Source organism: Corvus moneduloides, chromosome 13 (assembly GCF_009650955.1).
Source record: "Corvus moneduloides isolate bCorMon1 chromosome 13, bCorMon1.pri, whole genome shotgun sequence".
In the NCBI taxonomy this organism is placed as follows: domain Eukaryota; kingdom Metazoa; phylum Chordata; class Aves; order Passeriformes; family Corvidae; genus Corvus; species Corvus moneduloides.
In genome coordinates, this window is record NC_045488.1 from 17,947,178 (window position 1) to 17,970,177 (window position 23,000).

Sequence of the window (23,000 nt, forward strand, 5' to 3'; positions counted from 1 at the left end):
GCAGGGAGCAACAGCTGGCTGCTCCAGGTGACAATGTCCACCGTCATTGCTGTGAATGTTCCTCTCAGCACGTAAAATAGTTCAGAGACCAAAATACCTACCAAACAAGGCAATATTTTGAATTATCCCACCCCACTCCCTAATGTGCACAATTTTTTTTAACACCTACTAAAAAAGCCCCAACTGTCCCAGCCATCTTTTAAGAGTCATTTCTAAGAAAGAACTACTTAGAGCCATTTACAATCCCAGTCATGAATCTCCTGTGACACTGAAAAGGGGATACACACCTTGTCCATCAAAGTAGGATAAAGCCTGTCTGCTTATTGCTATTAGTGAGTACCAGTGTAGAGCTTAGAAAGCACTTGGATCAGTGCTTCCTTAGTGCAAAAGGTTTTATAAATCTGCAAACCTTAAACTAAGTAAGAACCACTGAAACAGTCTATCAGCTGCATCAGGAAACCAGTGGTCTCATAATATTAAATTGGCCTAATCTTAAAGGTGATCTAAAAAGGCTTTTTACCTGCCAAAGACTAATTCTGGGTTCTGTCTTTCTTCTGTAACAACTGACAACATGACTAAGAACTAAAATCAGATAAGAAATTGCATTCCATAAATGGTTCTGGTTGTTTATGAAGACACTCTCAGTTTGGGGGTAGAGGAGTAGATAAAGAAATGTGGCATAAGCAAGGAAGCATAAAAGAAAGATATATTTATTTAACTCTAAACGACATTGCTTCTGTTAAGCAAATAAATAAATCTACCAATTGTGTCCCATTTTAAAGAGACTTTAAAAAGGAACTTCTCCATTTTTAAGTTCCACAGCCCTCTAAGTCAAAAGATATCTTTTGTTCATTGGTATACTTCCACTCCAATCTGAGTACTTCAAACCTTCCTTTGGGAAAAACAAGAAGTCTTGGCATTTGTTTTGGCCCAAAGAATGCATTTAGCTCTCTGGGGTTTTAGCCCCTTCCTTCTGGGACATGACTTTTCTCAGTAATGCTACAGATCTCCTGAGAGCTGTGCAGACTCCCAGCTGGCAGCAGTTTGCTCCCTCAGCCAGGTACAGCAGCAGTTAATCACGGAATCCTTGTGCGGCACACGATGTTCTGGCTGAAGAGCCAATACTCTGACTGCTTGCACAGCTTCTCAAGGTAATAATGCTTCGGACCTACTATTGTTTGTTTCTTAATGCTGACTCTTCCTACTGGTCTTGGTTAAGTAGGATCCTGTACTTAGTTCTGTGTTTTCCTACTATTTTTCTCTATACTTAGACTATGTTGTGCCATGTAAACAGATACAGTCTGGGCTAAAACTCTTGCCTCAAAATTTCTTGCCCTCTCACCCTTTCTCTTACAGAAAGAGATAATACTTTCCTATTCTTCTCCCATTTTGTAGTATGTGTTATGCAAAGTAAACACATTTTAATAAACTGGTCTTCTGGTTGACTCACAGACACTCCTTCTTAAAAAGCCAGTTCAGACTTGAGCTAGAATTTTTATCCTCTCGATTTCAAAGATGCTCACAAATATTTAAGCCCTCATAGTAGGTAAAAAGTTGCATAATTTTGGAAGTAACAGTAACTATGGTATCTGAAACTATGTTTTAAAAACTTAGATGTAAGAAGCTGATAGGTCTCTAGGTTTCTACATGAAGACTGCAAAAGAGACCTCCTAGATCTGTGATGGAAGTGAGCTACACAGTGGCCATCACACTAGTTCACATCTAAAAAGGTACAGCCCTAACAGAGGCAATAAAGGAAGAAACTAAAAAGGCAGATGGAACAGAAGATTCTGCCTGAAAGCAAAAGAGCAATTAATTACATAAAGAAAAATGAAAACTCAAGATCAGTAAATTCAGGATCAGTCAAAAGATTTGAAAACATTTTTAGTAAATTAAAAATCTGAGTTTCTCTTGTGCTGCAATTGAGACAGAACTGACCAAGTTACATCACTGATGATCTCAGAATTTAATGCTGAGGCACTAGAGCTTATTAATATCTTCAGAGTCAAATGCACACATTTCTACTTTCTGATGACTAGAACCTAATTTTTTATTTGCTAGTAGCAAAGAAAAGCAAAACATAGAAGCCACAAATCTAAAAGTCCTAATATACCATGAAATTAATCTTGCAAACTGAAGTGCTGATTACCAAGAAACGAAGCCAACTCTTTTATGTGTTTATGCAGGTGTGCCATCTGCTGGAGATGGGTCATTTTCTTATGTCAAACCTCAGTGATAGATTTTTATTATTTTAAAATACATCTAAGATTCAGCAGCAGTTTTCAAGCTATTGAAAAGCCTATGTAAAAGATACTTGCATACAGGCTAGTTGTACATACAGCCAAGGAGGTCTAACTGCAAGGATCTGAACTGCTTAACCACCAGCAACTTGTGCAAAGTGCCAATTCCTAAGCAATTTATGAGTGATGGAAACAGCCACGAAATATAGAGGATCTGGTACAGGTTACTAGCTCAGTCTGAAGACAAATATCCCAATCTACAAAGTTGTTGCAATTTTAGGATGAGGGTTTTTGAATCCAGCTCTTGAAATCTCACAGCCCCTTGACTGATGCTACAGACTCCCTAAGCTAAGCTACAACTAAGGCACACATACCATCTGCCCACAGGGAACGGATGTCTCAGGAACACTAAGAACAGGGCAGGCCTGCATAATCAATCTGTTTGTTTCCCCATTTTTGGCTTAGGAGTCTCCTGGGCTGGATGCACTTTCCTAGAACTGCAGGAATGCAGGTAACCTGTCAGTTAGCACCTGTGTGAATTCTGTCAGGGAGTTCCCTACATCTCCCTGCATGCTGCATTAAGAACAACGGGTTTGGTTTCTTTAGAACCTGGCTCCAGCTTTCCCCTGTGCTCCCTTATTCTGATACCAAGAAGGACAGCCAACAATCAGCATCCATCTTTTCCATGCCATTTAGGACCTTGTAGATCTCCGTAACTTAACCCCATTAGAACTTCCTCCCATTATCAAATTTTCCTCCAAAATGAGATGTACTACTTTACTTATTTCCTAATACGTAAGTTATACCTGAAAATATTACAGATTTTCTTTTCTGGTGCCTCTGAACCTTTAGCAATTGTACCTTATCTGTTCAGAAACAAAGAACTAGAACTTCACATCCTACTCAAAAGATGTAAATGACCTGGGTATTTGTACCTGATGACATTCTTTGTTCTGTTTTTGCTTGTTTCTTAAGTAATTTTAACCAAGGATTTCTATGTGCTGCTGAGAGTACTAAGCTGATATTTTCCTGGAATTACCTATTACATCTGCAAATTCAAGGCCCACACTTTTTTATGTGAAGATATAATTGAATTCTGTCTTCCCTCTCCATTGTGTAGCACTCAATATACACTGGATTTCACCTGCCATTTTACTACCTGGTCACTCGCTCTCTTCAAAGTTATCATTCAGCACCAGCTCTTGTCCCTATGGTCCTGGATCTCTGTATGAGCATCACACTCTGCCCCCTCACTGCTGGCCCTCTTTTTCCAAGTCACTTGTGAGTATGTTGACCATCACAGAATTGCAGAACTCTACTGGTGACCTCCCTGTTCTGCCAAGGACTAATGAAATACTCCACTTCTTTTCAATTCCCTAACCGTTCTTCACTTAAACTACACATATATAGTTTCTTTTAAAATCTTAGGTGATAGACCTTATCAAAATACTTTTGGAAATCCAAATATTCTGCATCTTTTCCCAACTAGTTTCAACAGAATCAGAACACAAAAGCTGAGCAATTTTCACTTTCAAACTAAGCAGAAGGAATTTGTCAGTGATCACAGATCTTGTTTTAACCTTACCATCCAGCTGTTTTCATCTGTGCCTTGTCCTTGACAATAAAAAGGTCTATTCTTTAAAAAGCTTAATGTCAGACTAAGACATCTGTGCATTAAAACATCTGTGTTTCCACCACAAGAACCTTTGTTTCTGACCAAATGGAGGTCAAACATAAGATTTCCAGTCCCAAAATTCCAGGGCTGAATTTTCACCACCAGTCTTGTAGTAAAGCCTTCTTGTTTCCAGGTAAGAAAGGGATGTTCTCTTTACTACTGCAACACAGGTTAAGATATACAGTGTCTTCAGAAAAAAACTGCATTCATTAAAGTCTGACCATTTGGATCAGAGACTGACCTGTAACTCAAGATGGCAACATGCCTCATACTGAGGGGAAACCTTCCACACCTGCTCCACCGGAAATTTCAGGGGCATTTCTGTGACAGACAGGGGACAATAGCATATGTCTAAAATATATAGAGATAAATGCTTACTTGGCTTTAAATGGGGAATCAGACACAGCATTTTTTGCTTCCATCAAGCTCTCATATTCCTTTGCCCTGGAGGAGAAAATATTCATTATTATTGACAATTGTCTAAAGTGTACAGGATGTAATACAAACAATGGAGTTCAAACCTTTGGGTTTTTCTGCTTCATAGTAAGGCACAGCATCTCTGTCAATGCTGCCCTGCCATAACCCATACTGGTGCTTAACTATTGGCCATTGGCCATTAACAATTTATGATTAACATTACTACTTGGGAATAACATCAGTACACAAATGGTGTATTTGACTTTTCAAATGGTAGAAAATTGCACAAATGATACATAAAACTGTAGTAATCTACTGCCTATTATAAAACTATTAGTGATACAATGCTATACAATATTATGATAAAAATACACAATATAAGCAATATTATTATATAACATATTAATGATTCAGACATGTAGTGCAAACCAGATTAGTACATCAGAGAGATTACAACTAACATACAAATCATTGGTTATATTTGCAGGCACAGGAGCATTTTTTATGTTAGCTACTGACTGTATTGTAACATAATGAATGTTAGGCAAACAGCATAGAAACACCCCCACCAATGACTTCTTTACTGTTGGAAACAGAAATACAGCCTCTTTAGTCCCTTAAAAGTATTATTTAAACTGGCCATATGCCAAAAAGTAGGAAGAGGGAGACAAGACCTTTTTTCACTGCTTGTTTTCACTCCAGCCAGCCTGTGCTAACAGGTGAAAATCCTGAGTTGCTCGAGGACCAAGGCAGGATCCAGTGACAATCCTGTAACCCATTTCTAACAACACACATATAAAGTAAAACTAACCCAGGCACTGCAGTGATGCAGATACATTTCTCTCAGATACATATATTAAACCTTTCTTTATATTTTCTGTTCACCCAAAAGGCTCAAGTTTCACAAAGCTACTCAGATTTTCCTTTCATTTGCTTAACCATTCCAACTTATGCTCCACACAAATATTGTTACATCACCACTAGCTCTGATTTGTAGGTCATTAATAAAGCCATTAATCACAGCTGAATTTAGTATTAACCATGAAGGTGAGATTCCTTTATTAACCTTTTGCCTTCCTAGCCAGAAACAACACATTCAGCTTCTGTACAGACAAGTCAGTCAAACCTGAATTATCATCCCAAAACCCTGTTACTAAATGCACATGGCTGGAGTTCTTTAAATCCCCTGCAAAGCATGTACCACCTATCTGGTAACCACACCTCTAATGCTTCCATTTAGCTTTCATCAAGCCTGCTTTTCCTGTGTGAGTATCCAGATATTCTTCTGCTAGCAGCACATACAGGATAACCTGAGATAATTTACTTACCTATATATCAGTTGTTACTGATAGCACCAGTTAAAAGGCTTAGGGTTATAAATATAATTAATAAGACCAACGAAACTTCTCAACACATCTAATATCCCATTGATCACCATTTGTCCCCTCATTCACCTCTGCCCTTCATTGCTTTGATATTGCAAGAGTGATTTAAGATCTGGAAACTCAAGAGTGCAACAGGAACCTATTTGGATGCAGTTCTTATTTTTTTCCAGTTTAAAATATCACAGCTTCCTAGAAACTTAATGAATGTGACATTTCAAGTGCTGAGGTGTAAGGGCATTTGTTGTAACGATTTCTTTTTCTAGAGAAGAGTTGCAAATATATACTAAAACATGGTCTGTAGATAGTATGCTAACACCTATGAAACTCTGAATTATCAACATCAAAATACCTCTGCTTTATGTTGCTACTGGACATATTTATTAGTTAGTCTTTTGTGAAAACATCAGAAAATCTTCTATTTAACTCTGAGTTATCTTCAAGGACAGCAAAGCCATTGAAAACTTTAGCTACCCTTTAAAAGTAAAAACAAGCTTAATGAACGTGAACTTCATGTCTCCTCAATAAAACTTAAATTTTGAAAATTTCACTGTATTTTTCAATAGTACATCACCAGTGTAAAATGATGGCCCTTTATTACTGTTTTAATTACAATTTTTGATGACAAATATGCTGACTCACACAGGAGTCTGACACATACAAATTCAAAATGTTCTGAAAATTTATTGTTGGCACAGATAGGAGAAAAACTTTATTATTTGAACTTGTATTCCAAGGTCTGACAATTCTTTGACTAAATTCAACAGAAGCAGCCCTGGAGAAATAATTAAAACTGGACTCTAAGTGCATTAAATCAACAGGTCATATGAATAACTCTGCATTTTGAGCAACTAGAAACCTGGAAGAACATTATCCAGTTCCAACAGTGTGCTCTAATGTGATATTCAGATAGTGGATCTGCTCATCCAAAGAGGAGAGCAGTCAGAAACAATAATACATTGTTAAGAGTGTTGCGGTTTTGAAGACTTATGTGCCATTTTTAGCACTGCTATGAGTTAATAAAACATCTCACTTCTCCTGTAGCTCTAAAAATCTGTGCAAGCTTTTTCCTCTTATTTGAAACCCTTCTTACTTAAAAAGGCAGAGAACATATGTAACAATGACTCTTACCTACCTGAGAAGTATTTTTAGAGAGAAATGCAAAAATATGTTACAATATTCAGCTGAGCATTAACCTGAGCTGGGGACTACTGAGCCATAAAGAGTGACACTGCCAGTTCATGATATAATGATGTCCTGCACATCACACTGATTTGCAGATGTCACTTTTTAGACTAAGAACAAATTGCACGTCTGACAACTCACTTTCCGCTTTAAGATATTTTTAACTTTCTTCTTGTTGTGACAGGCAACAAAAAATGATTAAATTTAGTCATGGGATTTGACACTACAGCAGGCTGACTTCTATTTGTTGATTACTATTGATTTTCTTTGATACTTCATTTAAAAATCAATAGCTAGAAAGAAAAATAGGCATGGTTTACACAAATTTAAACATGCTATTGTATGCTAGAAGAGGCTACAGTTTTGGCAGGGCACTGGCATCCAATTATGAGAAAAGCTCTTAACAGGTGAAACCAAGGGCCCCAGATCGATATTCAGTTTTCTTTCTCAATCAGAGAAAGTGGCCATAAATTAGGCTCATCAGTGTTATTTTCAAGACACTCCCAAAGCAAATAATTTTACATTTTTTTCAGCCTTCCACCGCACTCATAGTAGAGGACAAAAGGTAAAGTTTGGAACAAAACTTAGAGGAAAAAAATAAAAAGAAACTTGTACTACCTGGAATTCATCCGTGCCTTTAGCTTTTTGGCTTTCTTTTTAATTTTCTGTTTCTCCTCTCCATCTTTTAATGGTTCCACAGGAACGGAACTCTCAATCACAATGTCCACAATGTACTTTTTTAATGACAGGTGCTCCTGCAGAAAATATTGAAATAGTATTTAATGGTAAAGATGTGATGGAGATCACAGATTATCTTCCCAGGGAAAAAAAGTGGTAAATATTTAACAGAAGGTTATGAAAATGAAGCCAAATTTTAAAATAAATCTTGGGAAAGAGATTATTTCACACTGGAAAGAACAAGTTGTGTATATTCTAAAAAGGGAGAAAAATTATTAAAAGAACAACAATAAATACTGTGCCTTCTTTTCAAAAAATTGTTACCTAACAAGCATGGACTCCAAGCTGACATCCTCTCTCCTCCAAGCTGCCTTTTACAGCTACATGAAACTTGGCCTACCCACATTAACTCATTATATTAAATAAGCTAATTTTGGTTTTTATATTAATTCTTCATGAAAATCTAAACATGTCTTAACTTTCATTAAAATAGATGGAAATGTATTTTACTATTTTACTATTCACTACTTAAAATGTTATGATTTATTAATAGGAATATTACTTTTCCTCTCACTTTAACAAATTTGAATTTGGGCAAAATATTGGAAAATTTCAGTTCCCCACAGAAGAAATGCTAAACCAGTTCAATGTCAGTTACTAGAATGTACTTACACGATTTTTAATATACTGAGGCTTGTATCTCTTTTCTTACAAAATACCATACCATAAAGTACAGGTCACCATTGCTTATTAGGATAACTTATCCTTGAATGTTATTATGGCCACAATTAGGTGTGTCTATTCCTTCCCTTTTGGTAAGTACCCTAAAAATTCAAAGTAAAAGGTGCAGTGCTAAAAAAATTTATAGACAGTATTTTCCAGAAAACAACCTACATTTTCTTTCATTGATTCAGGAAAATATTGCGCCTGTTGAAAACAAAATAAATCTCAGTGAAATTTCCTGGAAAAAGACCATTTAGTTTTTGGAAAGCAGTGCTGCATGATATAACCTAGGAATATATATCTGGTGAAAACAGTAAATGAAATATCTATTTTAAATCATTGGAATGCAAAATGAATACTGAATTAGTAGCTCTAATTCTACTGAATTAGTACTGGACATAAGAAATCCAACATTATCCTCTAAGCAAATTCTAAAGGTCATGTTGACTTTCCCTTTGCTCCTCTGCCTACCTTGGATAACTCTCAGCACTCCTGAACAGTTTTTCCTCAGTGTATTGTCCAAGTTGTTCAAACCATACAGATTGCTACAGATTGCTATAGTCACTTGTAACGTAATTTTAACAGCTTTTGTAGGCACTTTCCCTGCCCTTAATACTCTCCATTTAATTTTAGCAAGAAGTGCTTAACAGAAAACCTTCTTAAGGTATCTCCAGAGGCTGTGCCCTTGGAGCATGAGTGTATTGCAATGAGTTAGCTCTTCACCAAGCTGCTGCAGTGCAGAATAAGCCATCCCCATCCTGGTTATGAAACCCCAGTTCAATTTTGTCTCCTCAGAGAAATGTATCCCTCAACACCCACTTAAAAACAGCTGTTCCACTAAATTTCTTTTTAAAACCAGAAATCCCGTCATTAGGTTCAAACTTCACAGGAAACAGGTGGGTTTGAACTTGACGATGTTAAGAAAAGAGAAGACTTCCTCAGAACAGACTGTGGCACTGCTGCTTTGCTACCAAGCCTCAGGGTACTTATCCCATGACATCTATTGAAAAGGGTATTTATGAATGATTTCAGTGGGACTTGGTATGTACATCCCTGCTTTCCAAAGGCTGCACCCCAGCACCACCAGGAGCTTACCTCAAGTCTCTCCAGTGAGATGAAGCACTCGTAACACACAAAACTAACCAGGACTATTACTGTAGTTCTACATCTTTGTTCAACAGTGCAACTGGGATTTTGGTTCATCACATCTTCAAACTATTATTGCTCCAAAGTGGCAGCAGAGTGGAATGAAGTTCCCACAGCACTCTGGGATGGCCATCATGCTACACCAGGGGCAGCCAGGCTGCCATGCAGCCACACCAGGGCAGCTGTGACCATGGGGTCACACTTGTGCTGGGCACAAAGGAAGGAGACAAAGCTTTGCCCCCCCTTCACAGACACTCATCTCTTTTTTCATCATCTTATCTGGGGCTTAGCTGATGACTTGAGAACTATAGGGTTCAACAAGCACATTCATGCCCCAGGCTGTGGGGCCAGGAGAGCACCCACAATGGTTGCACGTTTTGTTCACATGAACTCGAGCACCTCTGTGAACGATGGTTCTCAGAGTTCTCGGCTTTCACGTGGGGCGGTTTGGATTAATATCAGACTTCATCCATACAGCTCATTAAAGTCAGACTAGAGTAATAATGCCCTGTGTCACAAAAACAATCACTTTTTGAAGGTACAGATCAAAGGGTGGGATTATCACCGTGGGCAGATCGACACCATTCAGGTGTGAAATGAGTATGACAAATAGCTTGGTATTGGGTGACAACTGGTACCTGAAGAGAGCTGCTGCTACATCACTCTCCAGAGCAGGGGAAAAAATATTTATCCCCGTGTTTTATTAAGCTCCCACTAGTTACCTGAAAAAAATCAAGGCTTTAGAATCCACTGAGTCACACTGAAGTACAGGAAGTCCAATCCTTTAAATAATTAAACTCATGAGTAATTTACCTGCATGGCCATAGCTGGGCTGTTGAACACACCACAAAAGCAACAACCATCAGAGCATAAAAGGGAGTGAGGCCAGTGCATTGTTTTCAAAGCAAACTTTTGCCATCCTTTCATTTAACTAATATTAAAACTCATCAGTTTGGGGGAGTGGGTGGATGTATTTCTGATGTAATACAGGATAACGGGATAATCTGCACACTTCTTCCTGAAAGCCTTTCATTCGTTTTTGTTATTATTTTTATATAAGTAAATGCTAAATGCAGTAAGAATTTCTGAGACCAAATTAATTTACGGTCTCCCTAAAAGCATTCTGGGTTTCTTCTTATGGCAATGTGAAGGGTCATCACTGGCCTCGTCCTTTGCTATGCTGAGGACATTCTGGCCCCAAATTCCCAGAGACTGGTAAACCACCAGATCTTTGGAGAATTTAGGCCATTATAAATGCAAAGCATTAGTAAGCAGAGGCTCTTTTGTAACAGAAGCTTCTGTCATTAATATCTGTATTCAGCCCTACCAATAATGTTCAGTTTCAGCCATATCAATTTTAGCTGTGCAATTTCTCTGTAGCTCTGTTTTAAAGGTTTATGTACAATACTCTAATTTTGCTGGTCCTGTCCTAACAGGACACTTTTTATCTCAGGATTAAACCAGAGCCAACTATGATGGTCATTCCATGTCAGATTTCTGCCATCATTTTTCATACTTGATACTCATCCTCTGAGCTGCACAGCTGAAATCAACAATGTCACAAAGTAAGGGCTCAGCTTTCATGAAGGTGGCAGAATCTGTGCCACAAAGAGCAGTCACTGTTCTGATAGGATGTACAGCTGCAAAATAAGGAAACAAGAACTGAATGCTGACATGTATTTCTTCATGATCACCTGTATATATTCCTCTATTCTATGTGATGATGGCTCAGTGACCCAATAGAGTAGAAATACTCCTGCTCTTTCTGTCCTGTGTTATTTTTTCCATGCATTCTCCAAAACTAAGGATTACTTTTAAAAATCCCAAGGTATCCTGTATCTGTCTTAGGGGGGGATCCTCAGTCTCTAGCTGAAAAAGCCATGAAGCATAAAAGTAGGGTAGTAAACATACACCATGTGATATTTAATAGCATTTTGTACAGACACGTTGTTATTTGACAAAGCCATAGAACCTCTAAGTTTTTACAGAACACTGAAGTAATTTTTAGAAAAACTGACATAAATTTCTGTAAAAGTTTCAATACTTTATTTACAAGCAAGGTGATAAAGATTAATATTAAATGCCCACGTAAAACTGCAGTCACCACAAAGCAGATGGAAATTAGATTATTTACAAAAAAGTCTTTGCTATTTCCTCCTTCTCCCTCCATTCTCAACTGTTCTTTTAGCCAAGTCATTGAAAATCTGAAACTTTCCAAATGCAACAGATGGGCCTCATCTACAAACTACATGAGAAATCGAGTTGCCAAAACCATTAAAGCTAAAACTAATAAGGTCACCCCTGAAGTCACATTCTTGCTGGTTATTGCCTAGTCCCCTCAAACTGCCTGAACCAGAAAATCTACCCTGTTAATCTCATATCTTGAAGTTGATAATTTTAGTTGACTAAGCACTTCTTATAACCAAGTTTTTCTCTATATACTGAATTACACCCCTTTTTCTTATATGACATGTTTACATTACAAGGATAACAGCATTATAATCAATATCCCCTGAAATAAAAGTAATTTTTTTCAGACTCCAGAACAAACATAATTGCAAGTTTTTCCATGGACAGTGTAGCAAATGCCACAAAATGCTGAAATGCTATATAACTGAGCAGGGTCCACTTCTGCTTGGATGAGGAAAACCATACTGTAAACTGGGTTCTGAACCTCACTAATGTATATAAAATACAACACCTGGACAAGAAATTTCCCAATTGACAACCTCTTCATACAATAGCCATTCACAAGACCAATACTCTCCACCAGCTCTCCCCATTTAGCGTCCTAATTACAGCAACAGCATCCACGGATGTGTCCTTGGCAGATGAAGCCTTGGATATGTAAGTATTCATCAAACCAGAACACAACTGCAAAATTATGTACCTACCCCATCTTTTTGACTATGACACCTCTTGGCTCCTTGTATCACATATAAGCTACTATTAATTTCACTACTCAGGAAATATTAATAGGAACTTTATTGAATTGTGAAGTGTGCCAAACAGAATTCTTCCTAACGAAACTCCCTCATTCTAAAATTAGAAGTAACCATAACACAAATACTTATTTCCTGTTCCTTTCTTTTTTAGTAACTGTTGCCTTTTTATGAATTCTGTCTGGGGCAAGCCTGCACAGGCAGGCCAATATTGCAGCAAATCCTCTACGCCAAGAAGAAAACGAAAGCCTGGCTGTGCTGCTGTAGGGCAGCCACAGCTGCAGATCCTCTGTGTTGATCCCTGGTCCTACCTAAGCACAGCGCTCCCCCCAACACAGGCAGGGACAGCCAGGGAAGGCAGGCTCCAGAAACCCTTGGAGCTGGCAGGAGAGGCCAGGAGCAGCAGCCAGTACATCAGGGATTTCCTGGCACCTGCTCCAAGCTCAGCTGAGGCAGCACTGCAGGGAGATCTCTGTCCAGCACGAGACACGGCCATCCGTGTTCCAGGGTGTGACCCAGGGCTTCTTACCTGTGCTTCCATCATTCATAAACTAAACAAGCCATAGATGTGCAAAACCTTCCTGGCTATTGGACTTTCACCCAAAAAAAACTAAGCCAAAATGACCTTGCTGAATCTGAAGAGTTTATAGGGTTTTTTTCCCTCTGTTATTTTTTCATTTTCATTCCCTTCTGTATTTCTGGATTCTGGCCAGAACTGAAGCAAAAATGCCAGAATACTGTAAGGCTGGCTATCCTATTATTTTTGTATTCTTTCCAACCTTGAATCCCCAAGTTCTGAAAGAACAGGCATTCTTATAAGTGTTCTAACCCAATTCTGCAGACCAAGGCAATTTGAAAAACATCTGTCTCTAGCTATTTATCTAAATTCAGTCTTCAGAACTTCTAAACACTTGTTGTTACTTGCCCTCTCACATCAGCATTAAAACATAAACATGAGGAGGACTATAAAGAAATACTTGTAGTAGCTTCTATCACATAATAATAGCTGTCATTCATTTACCATTTTAATATAAAAAATATATATCAAACTGAGTATTTTCCATAAAGGTAAGGTACATAAGGAATATATTCTAGCAAATCAATAGGTAACTATTCTGAAGCCTACATGTATCTTTTGGATTTACATCTCTACCTGTTTCAAAATAAAAATATCCTGTAACTGCAGAAAGTTATTAAAAAATATTTTCACTATTTATTCCCAATGTCAGGAATAATGGTTTCTTACTTGTGTATATAATCACTTAAGGGATATATTTGCCAAATTTTCAAGGATTTTTTAAGGTTCAATTCTAAATCATGTTACCACAGGAATATTTGTTCATGATTTTACTACATGTTTCAACAAACTCCTCGCTATTTTATTTTTTCCTCATAATCTAGGACAATATTTAATATGGAAAACAGATGCTGAAGCAGACTACAAGTTATACCAAAACCACACTTCAATTTTAAACAATGACAGCCTGAAACACAAATGTTCAGTAATTCTTAATCCTAAAGAGATCAAATACTATTATAGGACCACAAGTGATGGTCCACTCCAAAATATGAAGATTCATAAAAAGGAAAGTATTCCTTATTAATATGAATTAATAAGTGTTACTGTAGGTGCTACATACATAAGAAACAGGTTATAATGTAATGAATATTCAAATATTACCTCTCAAAATCAAAATTTTAATTATTCACATTTCTATGCTAGACTGTACTTCAAAAGATGAGTTGAGAGCATTAAAAAACTTTTACTATTCATTCAAAACTGAAGAGTGACCTTTCATTGTACAATTAGGTTTTCCTTGACATCTGGAATTTAGGAATTTTTTCATGAGGGACTAATCCTGCTTTTTAGCATGCCCAAACTAAAAACTATTTTTACTGGTAATAGTGACTGCATTTTCAGTCACCTTGTTTGTCCACAGATTCAATGACAAGACAGTCTGCCACTAAGCTAAATAACAAATAATATTCTTAATAGAAGTTTTAAGTATTTCTTCAGATTTTTAATATCATTCCCACTTGTCACTCCAAAATGTGGCAACAGAAGACAAAGTAAAGGTGGCTCTTCTCTGAGAATGAGAATTCTGCATCCTGGCCATGGAAAGCATCCCTGCAGATGAGGGAGGAAAGCTGGAAGGCACTGACATTATCATCTGGCTGCAAGGACAACTGAGAGAAAGGGGGGGGTGAGAGTGCAGTTGGGCCTGCCAGCAGTAGTTTTTATTACTGGCTGTGAATATTCAAGATATCCAAGCCAAAAATAGGAAGGGTGCAGCTGCTGGCAGTGATCTATCAAAATTAAAGGCACAGCCAATAAACAATTAATCATGTACATTTTTGCCAAGAAAAACAACACTTTATAATAAATTAAAGGTAAGAAGCTATTGCTATGCAAAGTACAAAAAACTAGAATTGATGTATGGGGTACTGAGAGACCTTCTGCAAGCTGCAACATGGATTAGACTTTATAATCACTTGATTGTTCATGACAGTGTCTTCTAGGACAGAAGTATTCACAGCAGAATGACACGGCCAGAGCTCCTGGGCTGAAAGGACCACAGGTATACAAGAGATATGAACCATCCATAAACAAAAATGGACCACAGATGCCTGGCATAATTCCACTCCTCCAGCAATGCACAACCCTGCTCTAAAAAAATCCTTCCTTCCTCAGGGAAAAAAAAAAAAAAAAAGAGAGTAAAGCCAACTCAACCAGAACCCGAGGCTTTACTGGGATGGGGAGTTCTTGTTTGCAAGTGATTTACAGATTGTTTCCCCTGAGCAACAGAGAAGAAAAATGGGCTGCTGCTGGAGAACTATAATCAGATGCCAAGAAAAAAAATGAATTTACTATGAAGTCTGTGGATAAAGCAAACAGGAATATTGTTCTACAAATGACAAAAACATATGCACCAACATATTACCCAGAAATGGCTTCGGTGCCACGAGAGCTGGGTCAGGGTCATCTCTTGTGCTGTAATGGCCATAATGGAGCAGTCAAATATCAGAAGAGATGAAGGGCAAACACACCAGGGCAGGAGCAAGGCTGCACACACTGGCCACTGACTTCAGAGCTGTGGCTGCCCCATCTCTGGAAGAGTCCAAGGCCAGGCTGGACAGGGCTTGGAGCAAGCTGGGATAGTGGAAGGTGTCCCTGCCCATGGCAGGGGGTGGAACTGGAGGAGCTCTAAGATCCCTTCCACCCAAACCAGTCTGTGACTCTATGAATACAGGTAGACATGGCACATACCCATGAATGTTCCAGAATAAAAAAGAGAACTATTAATTGTGTATAATGATTTTTAAAAGCCACAAACCCACAGGTATAAACACCTCAAACTCCTCTATTAGATGAAACTAAATAGCTGACCATGCTTAGTACTATTATTTTCTATTTTGCTTAACCATATCTTTCAGACAGGCTACCAAAGGAGTTCATAGAACACTATTATTCATTTAAATAGAAGAATTTGACAACACTCTGATTCAGAAAGGAAAACAAAAGCATTTTTTCAATAACGCAAAGGCTAAAGCAATAAATGTTATGTATTCCAAGTTATATATAATTTAATTGCAATGAAAACATAGTGTATTAAAAAAATAAATAATTAGCAAAATCCTGGCATCACCATGTGTCTAGACAAGAAAGCTCCTTGTAAATACAGATGAAGAAGAGCAAGGGTCAGACATGAAACTATTCCCACATTTTTTTCCCTCAGTAATTTCCTCTGCAAGAAGAAATGGAAGCAGCACACACCTCTGGAAAACAGCTCTGTTTCTTTCAGAGAAACAACTCCTTGCTCCTAAAATCTAAAAATCTTTTAGAAATTCCAACTGCTATGAACATGAACTCTGCCTGTGTGTGGTGCTGGCTATAAAGCTCACCTGGCTGGCACAGAACAAGTACCAGCACAGCTCTGCCTCAGGCTCCCACCACATCCTGCCAGGGTCGGTGTCCGTACCTGGGGAAGCTGCCAGCACAGGCAGGCACTCTGTAAATCAGAGCTGCTACAGCCTGGGCAGAGCTGGGCCAGGAAAGGCTCCCACTGCAGCCCCAGCCAACTGGGCAGCTACACTCCAAAGGGAGCTTTAGTCACTGGCCAGCAGCTTTTTTTAAAGGAATGTGGGTGGGCTCAGCCAACGAGGTCTTTATATAAATCCTCACATTTTAACGTTGTCAGTCTTCAGACAACAACCACCTCTCTGCTCCATCATGGGATTATGTTTTCATTTGATCTAAACATACCTCTTAGAAGTTCTTTGTTGCCCTTATACAATGACAATAGAATCAGTTTTCTCTCCTGATAAAAAAAAGGCACATTTTTCACATATGCAAACAATGGTTCATTAATATTCCTCCATCCTGCTTTGGAATACATAAAATTTTAGCATGCACCTTATATAAATTAACCAAACCCTGCCAAGTTATCTATTGCATCTGGTTTTTAGAAGTCCTTTTCACTTATTAGAAACATTCATAGACCACATAGAATGACATGATTTATATTCTCAAAGTCCCTTTAAACCATGGCATTTAAACACCAGGAGATACAGAGAGCTGGGACAATGGTTCAAAGGGAGCTGTTGGGTGTATTTCTCCAAGCAAACTAGGAGAGGCAAGAAAGGCAAAGACAAAAGGGAAAGCAGAGGGGCATAAAAGTGAATCTGTAGGAGCTACAAGTGGAAGAAAATGTCTACAAGTCCTTGCAGAGACTCCTCAGCCTAATGAAATCACCAGGTGTTGTCTTATGCCTTTTGCAGGCACCTTTTCAGTGAGGCCTTTGTGTCACACAGGCTTTAATTCAGCAAAGCAATTAGTCAGGACTACCAACACACTAATTGATTCCAGTGAAGTCAATGAAAGCAAATTGCTTACACTGTTTACATCTTTTGCTGAACTAAAAGCAACGTGGATGTTGAGAGGGGACGGGAAATCAATAGCATAGAAAATGGCAATGCAAAAGAAGGCGAAGCTGAGAGTTTGATGGAAGAAGCCAGGCACTTAAGCAGAGATAATGTAGGCAGGACGCTCTTACTGCACTGGAGATAATGGTGAAATGATGTGGGACAGTGGGAGCATTGAAAGCTTCAGAAATATACTGAAGATGACTTTTAGCCTGCTGGAAGTTTTACCAGCTAGGTGAATTAATATATCTGTAAGAGGCCAGACAAAAGCAAAGTTACAAAGGAAGTAACAAATGTGAACAGAACTTAATTTGCTTTCACATGATAACCACTGCTAGAAAACCAAGAGCTGTTTGCTGTAAGAGAAAGCTATGCCTGTTTCAGCTGGAGACTAATAAAGTCCCAAATGAAGAAAATCCAAAAGGCTGATGTGCAATGAAGCTCCCACATAATCTGAGAAAGAACCTCAAGCTTTTTCATCTTCATTCATAGCAAAAATGTTTTCTTTGTGCATGTCACATCCACAAATGAATTCACCTTCCCGATGGTCTAATACCAGCTGTCAGCTCCTGCACAAGACATGCTGGAATAAAGCACAATAAGCACTTAATGCCAAACCAGTGGGACACTGCTCCGACATGAAGTCTGCTTTTACCTCTGAAAATGTCTGTAAAATTACAGAATTTATAGACACTCTAGCAAAGAGAAAATCCCTAGAATATATCAGCTTCTTTTTATTTCTGGCAAGATCAACTCCTACCACCCACCTGGCCCAGAGGAATCAGTGTCCCTACCATTAAGTAGTTTTTAACTTTTTGCTTACAGTCAAATCAACCAAGAAAAATCCTTACTGTGTGAAGAGAAATTATATAATCATTTGCTTAAATCAGTTTCCAAAGTCTTGAGGAGATACCCAAATCTGAGATACCAGTATGGACAAATAAAAAGAATCCTGTGATTTCTCAAGTAATAGTAAAGAAATTCTATGATCAGATTAGAATTCTAAAAAAGCTTTCATTCCAGGCAGCTACCTAATACACTGAACACAAAATGAGTCAAAGATCAAGAGTAAGTTATCTGAGGTGTCAAGTGCATAAGGTCAAAGGTGAAATTTTATTAGGTCAAAGGTGATATAAATAAAATCTTTTATGTCAAAGAAGAAGGGTCACACATGAGACATATATAATCTAAAGACATCACAGATGACAAGTAATAACTTTAAGTAACACAAGTGTTTTCTCGCTAGAGTTACCTTCACTGACGGGAAAATTGAAAACAGTGATAAATAAGTAACTATGACTATTATAAAGCTTCCCTGGAATATGGGTTCACTTCTATATAATACTTTGGAATTTTTTTCTCAAGTATTTCAAAACTTGAGAAGTTACTGAATGCTTTAGTTGTGAGGACGGCATTAACTATGCATGCTGAATAAAGAGATACACAAAGCAGATTGCTCTGATAAATAAAACTGCTTTGCTATTTTACACTGGCCAGGTCTACAATGAGTGTCTTACTACTGCTCTTTGAAAAAAAATAGTAAGTAATAAAAAGCAGAGAGGGCCTCAGACCCAGGAAATTTCAGGTTACGATAATATAGTTCAGAATTTTATACTTGGGCTAATTGAAATATAGCCATAAATAATATATAAAATACCTAACAATGGAAGTATCCATACATTGCCAGTATGCCAAATACTACGCACCTTCTAGATTAAGGATATTCAAATCTGCTATAGTAATTCTCAAGCTGTTCATTCAGTTAAAACTGTTCTTTCCTTTCTCTCCTGCACTAAGCATGCATACATTTAACCTTCATCTAGGTCTTAAGTTCACAACAAAACGCTTTGCTGAGAAACCCTGGATTTAAGCACAAAAATCAGGATCTCTGCGCCCTCTAGTGGAACTTCTCTCTCACAAGCTGGGTGCAAATGCAGCTGTTGGCACCTGATCCCTTTTTCCAGACACTGGAATTGTTCAGCTATCAAATTAGATGTGAAGAGCGTGCAATGCCCGGCCAAAAGAAAATCCAGTTCATTGTTTTCCTCCAGATTCATCTGAGCCAGCTGCCCAGCAAGAACCACAGTTCAGTCACCAGTGGCCAGACAGATACCAGTAAAGGCCTGAGAGATCCAAGAAAATGTCAATACCTGAGACTGCCCACAACAGGAAAGATTCTGGGAAATCTCACAGCTGGTATTTCCAGGCAAACACGTGCAGTATGGAGCTTTCTCACATATATCCACTTAGGTAAGCCTGGCATCTAAAATCGAAATCCAAAACCACACAACTCCCGCTAATCACTGTCCAAGGGGAAAAAAGAAACTGAAAAACCAGTTTATGTACTTTCATTACAGTTGGGAAAGGGCAGGAAAGTGCAACTCCACAAACATTTATTCCTCCAGATGACTGTGCCTTTCCAATTATCTTTTTCTGCTTTTTCAGTGATAACCACCCTCTGTGAATTTCACTACTTCAGAGACCTAACTCTCCAAAGCTTTTTAAAAAGGAGAACATGTTACAGCCAGATGTAGAAAGCTGAAAATAAATAGAACGTTTCAGTAAATAAAAATAGTAACAAGAACTATGAAGAAAAGTGAAAAAGTCAGAACTACTGGACAGTGTCATCTGAATCAGCTCGGCTGGAAACAGATTTCCAAACACAATTAAGTTCAATCTGAATCAGTGCTGAAGAACTGGCTTGCACACTATTTCCTCCTAACACTTGACAGATATTATAATAATACAGGGGCATTCACAAATTTTTTTGGATGTGCAGAACTCAAATTCTCATAGAAAAGGCCTTGACTTAATACTGTAGCTGAATTCCAGCAGCGGCAACAAAAAATTAAATGAGACAACTATACAGATGTCTTTTCTACAAAGCAGTGGTCTCTTGATATAGTACAAAATGTCCTCAGTGCTTCCTAAAAATCACCCTAAACGCCAACTCTTCTACAGAAGCTACTGAAAAACTATTCTTCTTCTTAGCGATTTTAATGTTTACAAAACGTTTCCAACCTTACATTTTGAAGTAATTTAGCACTACAGTTTTCAGCATTATGGACTTTGATGCATAGGATAGCACATCTGCTCACCTAAAAAATGACTAAGGTATTTCAAGCAACAAGGAGGAACAAAGGAAAAAAGCAGGATGCTGATACTTGCAATGTATAAGATTTTTAGGATAAAAAGATAAATGTAGTGACATGAAAAATGCCTTTGGTTAATAGAAAAATAACTAGTCACATTTTAAAAAGAATCTACTTCCAATGGCCATTGCCTGCAGAATGTGAATGGACTGTTTCTTTCATTCCTTTTCTTTGGCAGTCTGCTACGACTCCCATGCTAACAGAAACAGTCTTGTTCAACTCCTTTATAAGAATTTTTAAGACTTTCATGGGCTACTCAGCTAAACGGTATTTAAAACTAGAATACAGAAAAATAGTACAAAACTTACCACTTCTTCATCTGAAAGCTCTCGTCCTTGTATACTACTGTTTTCTCTCACAGCTTGTTGGTGTTTTTTCCCTTTAATGTGGCTAAAAAGATACACTTCTGATGAGATCTGTAATGACAATGACTTAATAGTTATTTTTTCTTTGCAAATTTCATAATGTATAAACAACAGTATTTTACATGTAATACAAAATATGCCAGTTTGTCAGGAGTATGTTCAGAAATTCAAGCACAGTACTTTATTCCTCTATCTAATTTACATAAACATCTTTTATGCAGGACTTAACAGTAAACTACAGAATGATTTTCTAGCCAGCAGTGTAATAATAGATTAAAAAGTATGTTGGGCTTTCCTCTCATCTTCACTTCAGTCTAATTTCATATACTGGAGTTTCATTCTGAAATGCAAGGTCAGCGAGTATACAAAGACTCCAGTCTGCTGAGCCTGAGCTTCTGTTCCAGCACCGCCTGAGGTGATCCCCTGCAATCTTGCTTAATGCAGCAATTAAAGAGAAATAATGCTTAGTGGCATATAAGGCTCCAATAATGCACAGTCTTTGCAAAGCAGTGAAAGCAGTTATCAACAAGAGCAGATCTCCCAGCTCTGGCTCAGTGACTCTGTGGCTTCTCTCCCCAGCCATTCTTGGGACACGGGAGGGCAGGCACAAGCAGAGAGACCCTGCTGAGGCTAGGATGCCGCCAAGCAATGTACTTGGATTCCAACAGCAACCAAAGAATAAGACACCAAAGGAAAAGAGGAGACAAAGAGAACACTCCTTTTCCTTTCCAACACTTTTAAGCATCCAACCAAACTCAATTCGAGAACTTCTTGAGCTTGATGTGGTTTCTCTGTGAGTTTCAATCCAATGAAACTTAACCAATCAACCCCTGCACTCACAGTGAATTCAAATAACCACAGCATCTTACAAAAAGGTGTTCCCAGCTCAGCTGCCTGCTATGTAAAGGATCATATTCTTTACTTTGCTATAAACCTATCTTTTAAACACCTCCTTCCATCTGATGCTCCTGAATTCTTGCTTCTCTTTGCAGAGACAGCCAAGAACTGAGCACTGCCCACAGTCTCCATTGTACCCACAACTCTACACTTCTTTCAAATCTTCCCTCCTAACCCACCTGATTTATGGACAGAAGAGTAAGGTGCACTCTTTACAAAAGCAGAGCAGGAATACAGTAAAAGTGCAAGTGAGTGAAGCAGAACTTGTAGCTTCATGGCTTGGGTTGGTCTTGCAATTCCAGCAGTATCCCCTCTACCCAACTTACCATTACATTGCATAATGAGCACTGTTTCTTTCGCTCATAGGGTGTAAGCTTTGGTGCATAGTCAGTATTAGCATGTCTTCCACTACTTAGTTCAGCTGCTTTCTCTTTTCTCTGTTCAATTTGTTCCATGTGCCTTCTAATACTTTCATCATGCTGAATGGAAAATAAAGCAACGAAGAAAACACACACTGAATTACAGCAAATGGAATTAAACTGCGCAAAGAAATATTAACATATTTTTCAGCTAATGTATCCTTTTATACCTTCAGCTGAATCTTCTTCTGCAGTTCTTCCATGGCTTCTTGCTGAGCTGCAGTAAGAGCTGCCAACCTCTCTTCTCGATCTCTAACCAAAAGATAATCAGTATAGGGAGAATTTGTATCAATGTAAAGCATGAATAATACTGGCACATTCATGTTTGGAATGGAGAACAAGAAAACCCAAAAATGAAGTTGAAAATGGTTCAGTAAAAAGAAAAACAACAAAAAGCAACTTAGTTAACAGAGAACGCCAATGTTTTCATTTGAATGACTAATACAGACAGACTCTTGAACCTTTGTAGCAGAACCTGAATCACACCTCAGTCCCAATCAGAGCAATGATAGCCAAGGAGATGCTACAAAAGAGTGATGAATGTGAAATTCTGTCACCACTTGCATTCTTCAGCCAAGGGCTGCAGGCAGTGAACCAATGGGAAGGAGTAGAATGACAAATGGAAAAAAAACCCTTATGGCACTGAGGGCAGTGTTTCATAAAATGTTCATCAGTACAAATTTAAACACAGAAACTTCCAGATAAAACTTTGACCAACAACAGCATCACCCTGGTGAAGAGATTTAGATTATTTTTCTGTCTGAGAAAAGAAAAAGGGGTGTAACTTTACTTGTAACTATAACCATTAAGTGGAAATCTGCTTAGGTTAGAGTAAGATGAAACTCTTAAGTAAGAG

General features: G+C 38.1%; 1 protein-coding gene across 2 annotated transcripts in view; it reads right to left on the bottom strand.

Moving 5' to 3' along the window:
* The window catches only part of SCAPER (S-phase cyclin A associated protein in the ER), a 136,444-nt gene that overhangs the window by 71,757 nt on the left and 41,687 nt on the right, over positions 1-23,000 (bottom strand). For both annotated transcript variants that reach the window (XM_032123235.1, XM_032123234.1), the window contains exons 18-22: positions 22,315-22,396; positions 22,052-22,204; positions 20,772-20,879; positions 7,518-7,654; positions 4,294-4,359 (exon numbers count right to left, since the gene is read on the bottom strand). In XM_032123235.1, coding sequence (XP_031979126.1) covers positions 4,294-4,359; positions 7,518-7,654; positions 20,772-20,879; positions 22,052-22,204; positions 22,315-22,396 — 546 coding nt within the window. The remainder of the gene's footprint in view (positions 1-4,293; positions 4,360-7,517; positions 7,655-20,771; positions 20,880-22,051; positions 22,205-22,314; positions 22,397-23,000) is intronic.